Source organism: Phyllobates terribilis, unplaced genomic scaffold (genome assembly GCF_046119375.1).
Source record: "Phyllobates terribilis strain yellow unplaced genomic scaffold, ASM4611937v1 Scaffold_12__6_contigs__length_324123572, whole genome shotgun sequence".
Lineage (NCBI taxonomy): Eukaryota > Metazoa > Chordata > Amphibia > Anura > Dendrobatidae > Phyllobates > Phyllobates terribilis.
In genome coordinates this window covers 64399901-64417485 of record NW_027362772.1, presented here as the reverse complement: position 1 = coordinate 64417485, position 17585 = coordinate 64399901, and the positions used below count along the sequence as shown (strand labels likewise).

The following is a 17585-nucleotide window of genomic DNA, read 5'->3' as shown; positions in this document are numbered from 1 at the left end:
ACAAACCTGAATCATGGGAATGAATCAGAGTCGAATCGGAGCAGATTGCCGAGCACAAGCAGATGGGGAATAGCTGAAGCCTTCAAAGGCTCCTCGCATAACGCACTCTATAGATCTTCCTACCTAGACGCGAGAGCGTTAATCAATAGACAAGTCATTTTGATGGACAGTTCAGTTTGGTCCCCCAGGGCAGTAAATGTCCAGGCCAGTGAAATCTTTGGCATATTGACACCCTGCTGTGATATCAGCCATTTTATGGAATGAACCAATATTGAGCTTTATCAATTCGCAAGAACATTACTGAGACACGAGGAACAAGGCACCATCATTATAGGACTGATTCATAGCCAATATACTGGACGCGGAATCGTGAACCTAAAAAGGCCAATGAAATATGACATATAGGTGTCGAGAAAGCTGTATATTTGGGGAGAACTATAATGATGGATCTGCTCGATGTAGAAAAGCTTTATGGTTTAATGGCCCAAGCTTATAACAATAAGCTCAGCCAAGATAATCTATTGGGACTTTCATAGGCCCATGCCTAGGACAGCCTTACAAGAAAGGGCGTCTGCTCTTAAAGTTACATGTCAGAAGTTTTAATTGATGACGTTCACAGCCACCACCAATCCCTAAAACGAGAGTGCAGAACCTCAACTAAGATTTAAAGGGAATTTGTCACCCCCTGGACGATATCAGACCTCTACTATGGCCATACAGGGTATAGAAAAGTAAATCTATACATACCTGTATGGCCCATAGTAGAGGTCTGATTGCAGAGAAAAGCGCTTTAATCAATTATTTTTTCCACAGGCTTAGGGTAGGTACACACGATCCTTTTTTGGCAGCGCTTTGAACGCAGCATGCTGATGCTGCGTCCAAAGTGCTGCACGCATGTGAATCCGCATGTGTTCATTTAACACAAGCGGATTCACCTGCGTCCACCGCATCCTATACATTGCGGTGGTAGAATTTCTCTTGCGGCGACCAGCATCTCTGCAAAAGAAATAGACATGCTTCGGTCTGCGAAGACGCGCCGCATGTCTGTCTCCGCATGTGTGCCGCAGACGCATGGTGGGCATGGGATTTGTATAAATCCCATCCACTATGCCGTAACAGCTGGCCACTGCGGATTGCACGCAGCGCAAGTGTGCTGCGTCCAGTCCGCAGCAAACACTGATCGTGTGCACATACCCTTGGCGTCCGGGGGACACCAAGCAATCCCCACCTATGTGCTTATTTTTCCCCTAAATCCCCGCCTCTCTACTTAATTATCATATCCCCTCTCCCCTGCACGTCACAGGGTCCTGTGACATGCACTGTGCCCCTTGACTTCCAGGCATGCGCAAAGCGCCGCTCACATAGAGCGCGCTTTGCTTCATCCCGGCCCCGTCTACCTGTGCTCTGGGCCATACAGGTATGTATAGATTTACTTTTCTATACCCTGTACGGCCATAGTAGAGGTCTGATATCGCCAAGGGGGTCACAGATTTGCTTTAAGGGACAAGAACTATGCCTGGTTCTCTAACAAGCCTGTACCTATGGCGGCCCTCCATAAAATGGCGTCTGCTCTTAAACTGGCATATCAGAAGTTGTAATTGATGAAGTTGACAAACACCACCAATCACTAAATAAAAGGTGTTGAACCTCAACTAAGATTTAAGGGACAAGAACACTGTCTGGTTCTCTAATAAGCCTGCACCTAGGGAGGCCCTCCAGGAAACAGCGTCTGCTCTTAAAGTTACATGTCAAAAGTTTTAATTGATGAAGTTGACAACTACCACCAATCACTAAAAAGAAAGTGAAGAACCTCGACTAAAATTTAAGGGACAAGAACACTGTCTGGTTCTCTAACAAGCCTGTACCTCGGACAGCCTTCCAAGAAACGGTGTCTGCTCTTAAAGTTACATGTCAGAAGTTTTAATTGATGAAGTTGACAACCACCACTAATCCCTAAAAAGAAAGTGCAGAACCTCAACTAAGATTTAAGGGACAAGAACACTGTCTGGTTCTCTAACAAGCCTGCACCTAGGGAGGCCCACCAAGAAATGGCATCTGCTCTTAAAGTGGCATGTCAGAAATTGTAATTGATGAAGGTGACAACCACCATCAATCACTAAAAAGATGGTGCAAAACCTCAACTAATATTTAAGGGACTAAAACACTGTCTGGTTCTCTAACAGGCCTGTACCTAGGGCAGCCCTCCAGGAAAGGGTGTCTGCTCTTAAAGTAGCATGTGAGAAGTTTTAATTGGTGAAGTTGGTTACCACTAATCACTGAAATGGAAGTGCAGAAACTCAGCTAAGATCTATGGGACCAAAACAATGTCTGGCATAGTAACAGGCCTGTGCCTAAGGCAGCCCTCCAGGAAGGGGCATCTGCTTTTAAAGTGATGCAGCAGAAGTTTTTATCGATGACAGTGACCACCACTGACCACTAAGATGGAGATGCAGAACTCAGTAAAGATCTTTGGCACTAAAACACTGTCCGGCATTCTAACAGGCCTGTGCCTAAGGAAGCACTTCAAGAAGTGGCGTTTGCTCTTAAAGTGACATGTCAGAAGTTTTGATTGCTGAAGGTGACCACCATAAATTATCAAAATCGAAGAACCAAACCTCCCAGCTGAGACTTGACCTTTTTTAAGAATTGATATGGACTCTACAGACTTTAATTTTCACCCACCATTAATTTTAGAGGAGTGCAGTACTTTTCTGAACTCTTCTGTCTCTTCATTTTAGCACCTAAACCCTCACCAATTAAAACTTTTGACATGTCATAAAGACATCTTAAAATGCATTTAGCCTTTAAGATCTGGATTATTATAAGTTATCTCTACGCTATAGAAAAAAAAAACAATAGAAAATTCCTTCATTGAACAGAAGTCTGATGCAAAATGGTAAGTTACAGAGAGGGAGGAGGGAGATGAAGCAGCAGTTTCTTATTCAGTATTTCACAGAAAAAAAGGGGAGGAGACAGCAAAGGGAGGCATCTGATTGGCTCAGATCACATAGCAAAGCTCTTACATCACACCAGGAAGGGTATGCCCCTGCCACATATCCACTCGATGCAGGACTTCATACATCCACTGTATGCAGGACTTCATACATCCACTGTATGCAGGACTTCATACAGCCACTGTATGCAGGACTTCATACAGCCACTGTATGCAGGACTTCATACATCCACTGTATGCAGGACTTCATACATCCACTGTATGCTGGACTTCATACATCTACTGTATGCATAACTTCATACATCCACTGTATGCAGGACTTCATATATCCACTTTATGCAGGACTTCATATATCCACTGTATGCAGGACTTCATACATCTACTCTATGCAGGACTTCATACATCTACTCTATGCAGGACTTCATATATCCACTGTATGCAGGACTTCATATATCCACTGTATACAGGACTATAAATTCCTTCATTGAACAGAAGTCTGATGCAAAATGGTAAGTTACAGAGAGGGAGGAGGGAGATGAAGCTGCAGTTTCTTATTCAGTATTTCACAGAAAAAAAGGGGAGGAGACAGCAAAGGGAGGCATCTGATTGGCTCAGATCACATAGCAAAGCTCTTACATCACACCAGGAAGGGTATGCCCCTGCCACATATCCACTCGATGCAGGACTTCATACATCAACTGTATGCAGGACTTCATACATCCACTCTATGCAGGACTTCATACATCCACTGTATGCAGGACTTCATACATCTACTCTATGCAGGACTTCATACATCCACTCTATGCAGGACTTCATACATCCACTCTATGCAGGACTTCATATATCCACTTTATGCAGGACTTCATACATCTACTCTATGCAGGACTTCATACATCCACTCTATGCAGGACTTCATGCATCTGTAGCACCCCGAGGGTTCGGTTGCTACAGAGGTATTGCATCTCACCCAGATGTGCGATATCTCACTTCCAGGTAAGGATGGAGTGTGGCTCAGGACCCTAACACCCACATGCACTACACCACATTTCCGGGGGACAGCTCGACGGTGCTCCCATTAGTTATGCAGGCACGAGTGAGCATGTCCCTGGCTGGAGTGGGGGGAGGGAACACCTAGAGAAGGGAACCCGGTAGTGTGTGCGTGGGGGAAGTAGATCCTGGGTGCACTCTGTACAGGAGTATAAAGGGAGGCACCATCTTGGAAAGGGAGTGAGTTGAGAGAGGAGAAGACAGGGAGCAGAGCTGCTTTATGGGCTCTGCTCCACAGGCAGGCCCTGTCAGGAGGCCTGAGCCTGGAGGAGGAAGAGGAGCAGACTGGGCTCCAGGAAGGACAGAGGGGACCCCAGGGGTGTGGACTGGCTGGTAGCCACCACACGCCCGCCGCTACCTGAGTAGGGGGGTCAGGTCAAGAAGATGGGAACCGGATCCCAAATTAGTGGAGGAGAGAAACTACCCTCAACTAAGAACCGGAGGCTGCGACATTACATGTGGAGCAGCCCCTCACCACACCCGCTAGAAAGGCACCACATAGGACCTGGGAAACGCAGGCCAACGTTTGCCCACCAAGAAGGTCCGAGGCAGCTGGACATAAGCGTGGTCACTAGTGGGGTTGAAGACCAGAGACAGGGGACATAAAGGGGGTCCTGCAAAGCACTCCAGAAAGACCTGGGAGTTAACCGAGCCCCTCACCTGGTGAGCACAGCGCGACACAGGCGGCCACCTCTGCAGCGGTGGCCTGGAGCAGTAACCGAGTAACCGTGAGTAAAGACCCTGAACTGCACCACCAAGACTCCGAGTTGTCTTTGTTGCGCTCGTGTACCACCATCACCCCCATCATCTATCCCTGCTGCCCTGAGGCCATACCCCTCCCGTTGGGGGTTATACCACCACGCTGCACATCCTCATACACCTGGCCTCAGTGGACTGTTCTGCAGCGGCGGCTTCAAAGCCGCACTCAACGGGTGGCGTAGTCGATCAAGTTAACATCTACTGCCTTAGACCGCCACTTAGTCTGACTCCCTGGGCACGGACCGGATCACCGCCACGAGACTACAACCCTCAACAGATCCGGCTCCGGGTAAGCTCCCGCGTGCGCAACGCAGCGCGACACAGGCCCAGGGGCGCGTCAGCTTTTGGCGTAGTCGGCAGGATTTCGTGCCCGCAACCACCGGGTACTGCGTGCCTGAAAAAGAGACTTTTAAAACTTACCATCAGTGAAGATTCCCGCCATCCGGCGCCATCTTCAGCCTTCTTCCCGCCATCTGTGGAGTTTTCCCGCCATTGGGCGCCATCTTGAGGACGCCGCGTGGGAAGAAGAGGGGCGTGGACTCCGAAAGCGCGCGAGAACTGAAGCCCCGCCTCACGTCCGGACGTTGCGTAAGGTCCTGGAAGGAGCCCAGCAGACGCCGACGTCACTGGAGCGCGACGGAAGGTCCTCGACCCTGATGATCAACTGCGGAGCCGCGGCCTACGGAAGAGGATCATCGCCAGGTAGGCCACGGTCCACCAGGGGGGAGGGCGGAAGCGGAAGTGTCAGGAAGGCAGAGCGATAAGACGCCTCCACATCACACACTACATGGACCCTGCTGCTTAGCAAAATGACGGATCAAGAGAACAACAACAGCATCTCGACAAACCTGTTCGCCGCTCTCTTCGGGTCGATCGCTGAAGCTCGGCAGTTTGTCGCTGTGCAAAAGGAGCAGCAACGGCAGCAAAATGAATACGCAGGAGAGAGTCAGGACGACTCTGACAACAGCGTCTCAGAAAGTCTGGCCGATTGCGACGACTCTGTGGCTGAAATAAGTCGCTCGTTCCGTTCTCAGCAGGAGATCTGTGAGCAGCTGAACATAAACCACATGATCCAGAGAATCTTCCTCATCACCTTGGATAACAGTGACCCCAGTTTAAAGAGCGGGAATGGCATCCCTCAGCGCTGTGTGTATCTGGAGGAGCTCGGATCTGAGCTCGATGGACAGGACTGGCTGGATATGGATAACGTAGAACAGGCCTTGTTCACACGACTTCTTCTCTCTGAACCTGAGAAGGAGAAAGGAGCGTGTGGAGCACACCGTTAATCGTAAACGGTAAAAGAGGAGATGTAAATAGTTACCCGACCGGGTATAAGGACTGTTGTGGGACTGTTTCCACTAAGAGTGTGGTCCCCGTTGGGACAGAAAGAGAACTGTTTCCCTTACCCCCTACCTGGCTGGGGACTGAGAACAGCCACCCCTACCTGGCCGAGGACTGAGAGCGGCCATATCCTGTAAATAATTATGTGTTTCTAGTAATGTATAGGAGTCCTTGGTGGATTTACCGGGAATCCTTTGTACAGTTAGTGGAGCGTAACCCAGGATGGACTAAAAGACTGTTAAGGACTCGGGGCAGGACAGACCCCTACCTGGTTACGTCTCCCTGTTTTAGGAAAATGGACACCTGGTTGCAGAATAAACTGTGACCTGTTATAAAGAGACTTCTTCGTGGATCTGCTGCTAGAAATGTTTTATATGAAAAATTTATATGCTAGAATGTGTTACTATGAAAAAGAGTTCCAGAACAGTACATATGCACTTATACCGTTTAAGAGAGAGCCGTTCCCATAAAGGGAAACTGAATGTTGATACCTGTTATACTTGTTGTTTATGAAAAATTTGCATGTTCTAATGTATACCCTGTCTTTTGCTCAGTTCCAGCCCGCGGACGTGCTGGGTTTTGCCAGGGGGGAATGTAGCACCCCGAGGGTTCGGTTGCTACAGAGGTATTGCATCTCACCCAGATGTGCGATATCTCACTTCCAGGTAAGGATAGAGTGTGGCTCAGGACCCTAACACCCACATGCACTACACCACATTTCCGGGGAACAGCTCGACGGTGCTCCCATTAGTTATGCAGGCACGAGTGAGCATGTCCCTGGCTGGAGTGGGGGGAGGGAACACCTAGAGAAGGGAACCCGGTAGTGTGTGCGTGGGGGAAGTAGATCCTGGGTGCACTCTGTACAGGAGTATAAAGGGAGGCACCATCTTGGAAAGGGAGTGAGTTGAGAGAGGAGAAGACAGGGAGCAGAGCTGCTTTATGGGCTCTGCTCCACAGGCAGGCCCTGTCAGGAGGCCTGAGCCTGGAGGAGGAAGAGGAGCAGACTGGGCTCCAGGAAGGACAGAGGGGACCCCAGGGGTGTGGACTGGCTGGTAGCCACCACACGCCCGCCGCTACCTGAGTAGGGGGGTCAGGTCAAGAAGATGGGAACCGGATCCCAAATTAGTGGAGGAGAGAAACTACCCTCAACTAAGAACCGGAGGCTGCGACATTACATGTGGAGCAGCCCCTCACCACACCCGCTAGAAAGGCACCACATAGGACCTGGGAAACGCAGGCCAACGTTTGCCCACCAAGAAGGTCCGAGGCAGCTGGACATAAGCGTGGTCACTAGTGGGGTTGAAGACCAGAGACAGGGGACATAAAGGGGGTCCTGCAAAGCACTCCAGAAAGACCTGGGAGTTAACCGAGCCCCTCACCTGGTGAGCACAGCGCGACACAGGCGGCCACCTCTGCAGCGGTGGCCTGGAGCAGTAACCGAGTAACCGTGAGTAAAGACCCTGAACTGCACCACCAAGACTCCGAGTTGTCTTTGTTGCGCTCGTGTACCACCATCACCCCCATCATCTATCCCTGCTGCCCTGAGGCCATACCCCTCCCGTTGGGGGTTATACCACCACGCTGCACATCCTCATACACCTGGCCTCAGTGGACTGTTCTGCAGCGGCGGCTTCAAAGCCGTACTCAACGGGTGGCGTAGTCGATCAAGTTAACATCTACTGCCTTAGACCGCCACTTAGTCTGACTCCCTGGGCACGGACCGGATCACCGCCACGAGACTACAACCCTCAACAGATCCGGCTCCGGGTAAGCTCCCGCGTGCGCAACGCAGCGCGACACAGGCCCAGGGGCGCGTCACATCCACTGTATGCAGGACTTCATACATCTACTCTATGCTGGACTTCATATATCCACTGTATGCAGGACTTCATATATCCACTGTATGCAGGACTTCATATATCCACTGTATACAGGACTTCATATATCCACTGTATGCAGAACTTCATACATCCACTGTATGCAGGACTTCATATATCCCCTTTATGCAGGACTTCATATATCCACTGTATACAGGACTTCATACATCCACTGTATGCAGGACTTCATACATCTACTCTATGCAGGACTTCATATATCCACTGTATGCAGGACTTCATATATCCACTGTATACAGGACTTCATGCATCCACTGCATGCAGGACTTCATACATCCACTGTATGCAGGACTTCATACATCCACTGTATGCAGGACTTCATACATCCACTCTATGCAGCACTTCATGCATCCACTGTATGCAGGACTTCATACATCCACTCTATGCAGGACTTCATACATCCACTCTATGCAGGACTTCATACATCTACTCTATGCAGGACTTCATACATCTACTCTATGCAGGACTTCATGCATCCTCTGTATGCAGGACTTCATACATCCACTCTATGCAGGACTTCATACATCCACTCTATGCAGGACTTCATACATCTACTCTATGCAGGACTTCATACATCCACTGTATGCAGGACTTCATACATCCACTCTATGCAGGACTTCATACATCCACTGTATGCAGGACTTCATACATCTACTCTATGCAGGACTTCATACATCCACTCTATGCAGGACTTCATACATCCACTCTATGCAGGACTTCATATATCCACTTTATGCAGGACTTCATATATCCACTGTATGCAGGACTTCATACATCTACTCTATGCAGGACTTCATACATCCACTGTATGCAGGACTTCATACATCCACTGTATGCAGGACTTCATACATCCACTGTATGCAGGACTTCATACATCCACTCTATGCAGCACTTCATGCATCCACTCTATGCAGGACTTCATACATCCACTCTATGCAGGACTTCATACATCCACTCTATGCAGGACTTCATACATCTACTCTATGCAGGACTTCATATATCCACTGTATGCAGCACTTCATGCATCCTCTGTATGCAGGACTTCATACATCCACTCTATGCAGGACTTCATACATCCACTCTATGCAGGACTTCATACATCTACTGTATGCTGGACTTCATACATCCACTCTATGCAGGACTTCATGCATCCACTGTATGCAGGACTTCATACATCCACTCTATGCAGGACTTCATACATCCACTCTATGCAGGACTTCATGCATCCACTGTATGCAGGACTTCATACATCCACTCTATGCAGGACTTCATACAGCCACTCTATGCAGGACTTCATACATCCACTCTATGCAGGGCTTCATACATCCACTGTATGGAGGGCTTCATACATCCACTGTGTGCAGGACTTCATACATCCACTGTATGTAGGACTGCATAAATCTACTGTATGCAGGACTTCATACATCCACTGTATGCAGGACTTCATATATCCACTCTATGCAGGACTTTATACATCCACTCTATGCAGGACTTCATAAATCCTCTCTATGCAGGACTTCATACATCCACTGTATGCAACACTTCATACATCCACTGTATGCAGGACTTCATACATCCACTGTATGCAGGACTTCATACATCCACTGTATGCAGGACTTCATACATCCACTGTATGCAGGACTTCATATATCCACTGTATGCACGACTTCATATATCCACTGTATGCAGGACTTCATACATCCACTCTATGCAGGGCTTCATACATCCACTCTATGCAGGACTTCATGCATCCACTGTACGCAGGACTTCATACATCCACTCTATGCAGGACTTCATACATCCACTCTATGCAGGACTTCATATATCCACTGTATGCACGACTTCATATATCCACTGTATGCACGACTTCATATATCCACTGTACGCAGGACTTCATACATTCACTCTATGCAGGACTTCATACATCCACTCTATGCAGGACTTCATACATCCACTGTATGCAGGACTTCATATATCCACTGTATGCACGACTTCATATATCCACTGTACGCAGGACTTCATACATTCACTCTATGCAGGACTTCATACATCCACTCTATGCAGGACTTCATGCATCCACTCTATGCAGGACTTCATACATCCACTGTATGCAGGACTTCATATATCCACTGTATGCACGACTTCATATATCCACTGTACGCAGGACTTCATACATCCACTCTATGCAGGACTTCATACATCCACTCTATGCAGGACTTCATACATCCACTGTATGCAGGACTTCATATATCCACTGTATGCACGACTTCATATATCCACTGTACGCAGGACTTCATACATTCACTCTATGCAGGACTTCATACATCCACTCTATGCAGGACTTCATGCATCCACTCTATGCAGGACTTCATACATCCACTCTATGCAGGACTTCATACATCCACTCTATGCAGGACTTCATACATCCACTCTATGCAGGACTTCATACATCCACTGTATGCAGGACTTCATACATCCACTGTATGCAGGACTTCATACATCCACTGTATGCAGGACTTCATACATCCGCTGTATGCAGGACTTCATATATCCACTGTATACGGGACTTCATACATCCACTGTATGCAGGACTTCATACATCCACTCTATGCAGGACTTCATGCATCCACTGTATGCAGGACTTCATACATCCACTCTATGCAGAACTTCATACATCTACTGTATGCTGGACTTCATACTTCCACTCTATGCAGGACTTCATGCATCCACTGTATGCAGGACTTCATACATCCACTCTATGCAGGACTTCATACATCCACTGTATGCAGGACTTCATACATCCACTGTATGCAGGACTTCATACATTCACTCTATGCAGGACTTCATACATCCACTCTACGCAGGACTTCATGCATCCACTGTATGCAGGACTTCATACATCCACTCTATGCAGGACTTCATACATCCACTGTATGGAGGGCTTCATACATCCACTGTGTGCAGGACTTCATACATCCACTGTATGTAGGACTGCATAAATCTACTGTATGCAGGACTTCATACATCCACTGTATGCAGGACTTCATATATCCACTGTATGCAGGACTTTATACATCCACTCTATGCAGGACTTTATACATCCACTCTATGCAGGACTTTATACATCCTCTCTATGCAGGACTTCATACATCCACTGTATGCAAGACTTCATACATCCACTGTATGCAGGACTTCATACATCCACTGTATGCAGGACTTCATACATCCACTGTATGCAGGACTTCATATATCCACTGTATGCACGACTTCATATATCCACTGTATGCAGGACTTCATACATCCACTGTATGCAGGACTTCATACATCCACTGTATGCAGGACTTCATACATCCACTGTATGCAGGACTTCATATATCCACTGTATGCACGACTTCATATATCCACTGTATGCAGGACTTCATATATCCACTGTATGCAGGACTTCATACATCCACTGTATGCAGGACTTCATACATCCACTCTATGCAGGACTTCATACATCCACTGTATGCAGGACTTCATGCATCCACTGTATGCAGGACTTCATACATCCACTCTATGCAGGACTTCATACATCCACTCTATGCAGGACTTCATACATTCACTCTATGCGGGACTTCTTTAAAGAGCGCGGAGTATACAACAAGGGCTGATATAACTCTAAGCTTCTGCAGCACACCAATTTTTTTTAGCATAGCCTATTGTATTATTTATAGTCAGCCCATGCATCCTGATCATGAAAGACCCCGGTTTGTGGACCCCGGTTACTTTCTGCAGTTGCCTTCTGGGTAATTCAGTCCTCATAGCCTGACGCGCTATGAAATAAACTGCAGATAGCAGGAGAGTAGTAAATGGATTTGGCAGCATTACTGATGTATGGGACTTGTGTCCTCAGCTAAAATAACATCTTTGAGGATAATCAATAGGGTAAATCAGATCGGAGAACAATGGTAGAATAACTTTAACCCCTGGAAGGAATGAGGGAAGCCGCCGCGGAGCCGTCTGGGTATATACTCAGGGGGTCGTTCAGTGCATATCCAGCATTTTTACAGCTTGCCCTAGCAACCTTTGGCAATCTGGCTGAGCATCTGACGAGTGCCAAAGGCAAAGCTGCCAACCCGGGATCTAATATTCACAGACATGTTGCCACCATGCCAAAAGCAATTATACATCAGGCGTGTGCTGCCCACAATGTAGGCAAGGGGTTAATATATTATATTACAGCACAGAGAACTGTTAGAGTGGGCACCGCCAGGAATGCCCACCATGTACAGCACGGCCGCAGAAGAATAACACAAAGACATCAATACGTACAAAAGGTGGACAGCAGCTGAGGTGTATTATGATGTTCTGTAGCAGCTGAGGTGTATTATGAGGTTCTGCAGCAGCTGAGGTGTATTATGAAGTTCTGCAGCAGCTGAGGTGTGTTATGAAGTTCTGCAGCAGCTGAGGTGTATTATGAAGTTCTGCAGCAGCTGAGGTGTATTATGATGTTCTGCAGAAGCTGAGGTGTATTATGAGGTTCAGCAGCTGAGGTGTATTATGAGGTTCTGCAGCAGCTGAGGTGTATTATGAGTTTCTGCAGCAGCTGAGATGTATTATGAGGTTCTGCAGCAGCTGAGGTGTATTATGAGGTTCAGCAACTGAGGTGTATTATGAGGTTCTGCAGCAGCTGAGGTGTCTTATGAGGTTCTGCAGCAGCTGAGGTGTCTTATGAGTTTCTGCAGCAGCTGAGATGTTTTATGAGGTTCTGCAGCAGCTGAGGTGTATTATGAGGTTCTGCAGCAGCTGTGGTGTATTATGATGTTCTGCAGCAGCTGAGGTGTATTATGGGGTTCTGCAGCAGCTGAGATGTATTATGAGTTTCTGCAGCAGCTGAGATGTATTATGAGGTTCTGCAGCAGCTGAGGTGTATGATGAGGTTCTGCAGCAGCTGAGGTGTATTATGAGGTTCTGCAGCAGCTGAGGTATATTATGATGTTCTGCAGCAGCTGAGGTGTGTTATGATGTTCTGCAGCAGCTGAGGTGTGTTATGAAGTTCTGCAGCAGCTGAGGTGTATTATGATGTTCTGCAGCAGCTGAGGTGTATTATGATGTTCTGCAGCAGCTGAGGTGTATTATGATGTTCTGCAGCAGATAAGGTGTATTATGACGTTCTGCAGCAGTTGAGGTGTATTATGAGGTTCTGCAGCAGCTGAGGTGTATTAGGAGGTTCTGCAGCAGCTGAGGTGTATTAGGAGGTTCTGCAGCAGCTGAGGTTACAGGCTGGAGTAGCATTTCTGGTGAGATCATGGAGACACACACCACAGAGAAGATGCGCCAAACTGATTAAGTGTTGTGCACTTCTTAATGAATTTGCCGCCTCTTACCCCATCAGGCCCCATCATTAGGACGGGCCTGTAGAGGGCCAGTGTATGAATGGGGCCCCAAATTCATCCAGAATAGATGATAAGCGACGAGCTTCTGTATGAGACCGTGCAGCAAACAGGTGCAATCAGAAGTGCTTACCGACACGTAAGGATGACAGCAATGAGGCCCCAGGGGAGGTGAGACTCAGGAGCAGTAGGAGGAGCGGAGCTCCCAGCTCAGGTTGCAGCATCTTCTTCTACTCCTCATGGAGACGGATCGAGGCGCAGCCAGGCTGACACCACCTGTCGGGACAAGAAACATTGTGCCATTATTTATAGGGTTAAACACCATGGCGAGTCTATATGGCTGAATCATTAAAGGCTATGTACACCTTTGCATTTTATTGCTCATTTGCTTCCTAAATGCAACTTTCTGGATGGACTTCATTAAATATTTTCTACCATATTGCTGCTGCTGCTGCTGCTGTGCATTTGTACGGCCTTTAATAAGCTGAGTGCTTCTGCAAAAAAGTTATTGATGGCTCTCTGTTCCCCACTCCCGTCTCTCAATATTAGAGATAGCAGGAGGCTGCAGAGAGGGGAGAAAGTATCTCAGGGAGTGCAGAGAATAGAAGCTATCTACAAGGAAGAAGGCATATAGGGAGGAAATAAGTACAGGCTAGAAGCTGTACTGATACAAAGAAGCAAGTGAAGAAAGCAGCACCCTGGAGACACACAGACCTCACATCCAGCCTATATTACAGGGAGAGACACACAGAGCTCACATCCAGCCTATATTACTGGGAGAGATACACAGAGCTCACATCCAGCCTATATTACTGGGAGAGACACACAGAGCTCACATCCAACCTATATTACTGGGGGAGACACACAGAACTTACATCCAGCCTATATTACAGGGAGAGACACACAGAACTTACATCCAGCCTATATTATAGGGAGAGACACACAGAACTCACATCCAGTCTATATTACAGGGAGAGACACAAAGAGCTGACATCCAGCCTATATTACTGGGAGAGACACACACAGCTCACATCCAGCCTATATTACAGGGAGAGACACACAGAACTCACATCCAGCCTATATTATTAGGAGACACACAGCGCTCACATCCAGCCTATATTACTGGGAGACGCACAGAGCTCACATCCAGCATATATATTACTGAGAGACGCACAGACTTCACATCCAGCCTATATTATAGGGAGAGACACACAGAACTCACATCCAGCCTATATTATAGGGAGAGACACAAAGAACTCACATCCAGCCTATATTATAGGGAGAGATACACAGAGCTCACATCCAGCCTTCATTACTGGGAGAGAGACACGGACCTCACATCCAGCCTATATTACAGGGAAAGATGCCCAGAACTCAGATCCAGCATATATTACCGGGAGAGACACACAGAACTCACATCCAGTCTATATCATAGGGAGAAACACACAGAACTCACATCCAGCCTATATTATAGGGAGAGATACACAGAGCTCACATCCAGCCTTCATTACTGGGAGAGAGACACGGACCTCACATCCAGCCTATATTCCAGGGAAAGATGCTCAGAACTCAGATCCAGCATATATTACAGGGAGAGACACACAGAACTTACATCCAGTCTATATTACAGGGAGAGACACACAGAGCTCACATGCAGCCTATATTATAGGGAGAGACACACAGAGCTCACATCAAGCCTATATTACAGGGAAAGAAGCAGAGAGCTCACATCCAGCCTATATTATAGGTAGAGATACACAGAGCTGACATTCAGCCTTCATTACTGGGAGAGAGACACGGACCTCACATCCAGCCTATATTACAGGGAAAGATGCCCAGAACTCAGATCCAGCATATATTACAGGGAGAGACACACAGAACTTACATCCAGCCTATATTACAGGGAGAGACACACAGAGCTCACATGCAGCCTATATTATAGGGAGTGACACACAGAGCTCACATCCAGCCTATATTATATGGAGAGAGAGACACAGAACTCACATTCAGCCTATATTATATGGAGAGAGAGACACAGAACTCACATCTAGCCTTTATTATAGGGAGAGATACACAGAGCTCACATCCAGCCTTTATTACTGGGAGAGAGACATGGACCTCACATCCCGCCTATATTACAGGGAAAGATGCCCAGAACTCAGATCCAGCATATATTACAGGGAGAGACACACAGAACTTACATCCAGCCTATATTACAGGGAGAGACACACAAAGCTCACATGCAGCCTATATTATAGGGAGTGACACACAGAGCTCACATCCAGCCTATATTATATGGAGAGAGAGACACAGAACTTACATCCAGCCTATATTACAGGGAGAGATACACAGACCTCACATCCAGCCTTTATTACTGGGAGAGAGACACAGACCTCACATCCAGCCTATATTACAGGGAAAGATGCCCAGAACTCAGATCCAGCATATATTACAGGGAGAGACACACAGAACTTACATCCAGTCTATATTACAGGGAGAGACACACAGAGCTCACAAGCAGCCTATATTATAGGGAGTGACACACAGAGCTCACATCCAGCCTATATTATATGGAGAGAGATACACAGAACTCACATCCAGCCTATATTATATGGAGAGAGAGACACTGAACTCACATCCAGCCTATATTACTGGGAGAGACACACAGACCTCACATCCAGCCTTTATTACTGGGAGAGACACACAGACCTCACATATAGCCTATATTACTGAGAAAGACACACAGAGCTCACATCCAGCCTAGCTTACTGGGAGAGACACACAGATCTCACATCCAGCCTATATTACTGGGAGAGACACACAGATCTCACATCCAGCCTATATTACTGGGAGAGACACACAAATCTCACATCCAGCCTATATTACTGGGAGAGACACACAGACCTCACATCCAGCCTATATTACTGGGAGAGGCACACAGACCTCACATCCAGCCTTTATTACTGGGAGAGATACACAGAACTCACATCCATCCTATATTACAGGGAGAGACACACAGAACTCACATCCAGCCTATATTACAGGGAGAGACACACAGATCTCACATCCATCCTATATTACTGGGAGAGATACACAGATCTCACATCCAGCCTATATTATAGGGAGAGACACACAGAGCTCACATCCATCCTATATTACAGGGAGAGACACACAGAACTTACATCCAGTCTATATTATAGGGAGAGACACACAGAACTCACATCCAGCCTATATTACAGGGAGAGACACACAGAACTCACATCTACCCTATATTACAGGGAGAGACACACAGAACTTACATCCAGTCTATATTACAGGGAGAGACACACAGAGCTCACATCCAGCCTATGCTATAGGGAGTGACACACAGAGCTCACATCCAGCCTATATTATACGGAGATAGAGAAACAGAACCCACATCCAGCCTAGCTTACTGGGAGAGACACACAAACCTCATATCCAGCTTATATTTTCGGAGAGACGCACAAACCTCACATCCAGCATATATTACTGGGAGAGACACATAGACCTCACATCCAGCCTATATTACTGGGACAGACACAAAGACCTCACATCCAGCCTATATTACTGGGAGAGATACACAGACGTCACATCCAGCCTATATTACTGGGAGAGACACACAGACCTCACATCCAGCCTATATTACTGGGAGAGACACACAGACCTCACATCCAGCCTATATTACTGAGAGAGACACACAGAGCTCACATCCAGCCTAGCTTACTGGGAGAGACGCACAGATCTCACATCCAGCCTATATTACTGAGAGAGACACACAGACCTCACATCCAGCCTATATTACTGGAAAGATGTCCAGAACTCAGATCCAGCATATATTACTGGGAGAGATGCTCCCATAAAAGAAAAATCTATAACTTGTACCAGACTGCAAACTGTTTATCAGGAAGTCTTAAAATGAATGAATGAAGATTACTGAACGTGATTTAGTGCAATTTTATTAAGTAAAAGTAAAATATTTTTTCCCATGTCAAATGTGTGTGCATTCTGTTTAAAAGGTCTAGTTTACCCCATCTAACAAACTATGGACTATAAAATCAGAGATATAAAAATTATTTCACCAATTTTGGATATAGGGATCTCAAGAGGTTTCTCCTTGTGGAGTGTGCCAGCTGCCATAGAGTGTCTGGAAAATAAACATGGAAATTAGCTCTCATCCATTGGAGATGGCTACTA

General features: G+C 46.9%; 1 protein-coding gene across 1 annotated transcript in view; it reads right to left on the bottom strand.

Moving 5' to 3' along the window:
* The window catches only part of GRIK5 (glutamate ionotropic receptor kainate type subunit 5), a 378627-nt gene that overhangs the window by 208531 nt on the left and 152511 nt on the right, over positions 1–17585 (bottom strand). The window contains exon 2 of the mRNA XM_073655889.1: positions 13504–13646. Within this exon, the coding sequence (XP_073511990.1) occupies positions 13504–13594 (91 nt within the window). The 5' untranslated portion in view covers positions 13595–13646. The remainder of the gene's footprint in view (positions 1–13503; positions 13647–17585) is intronic.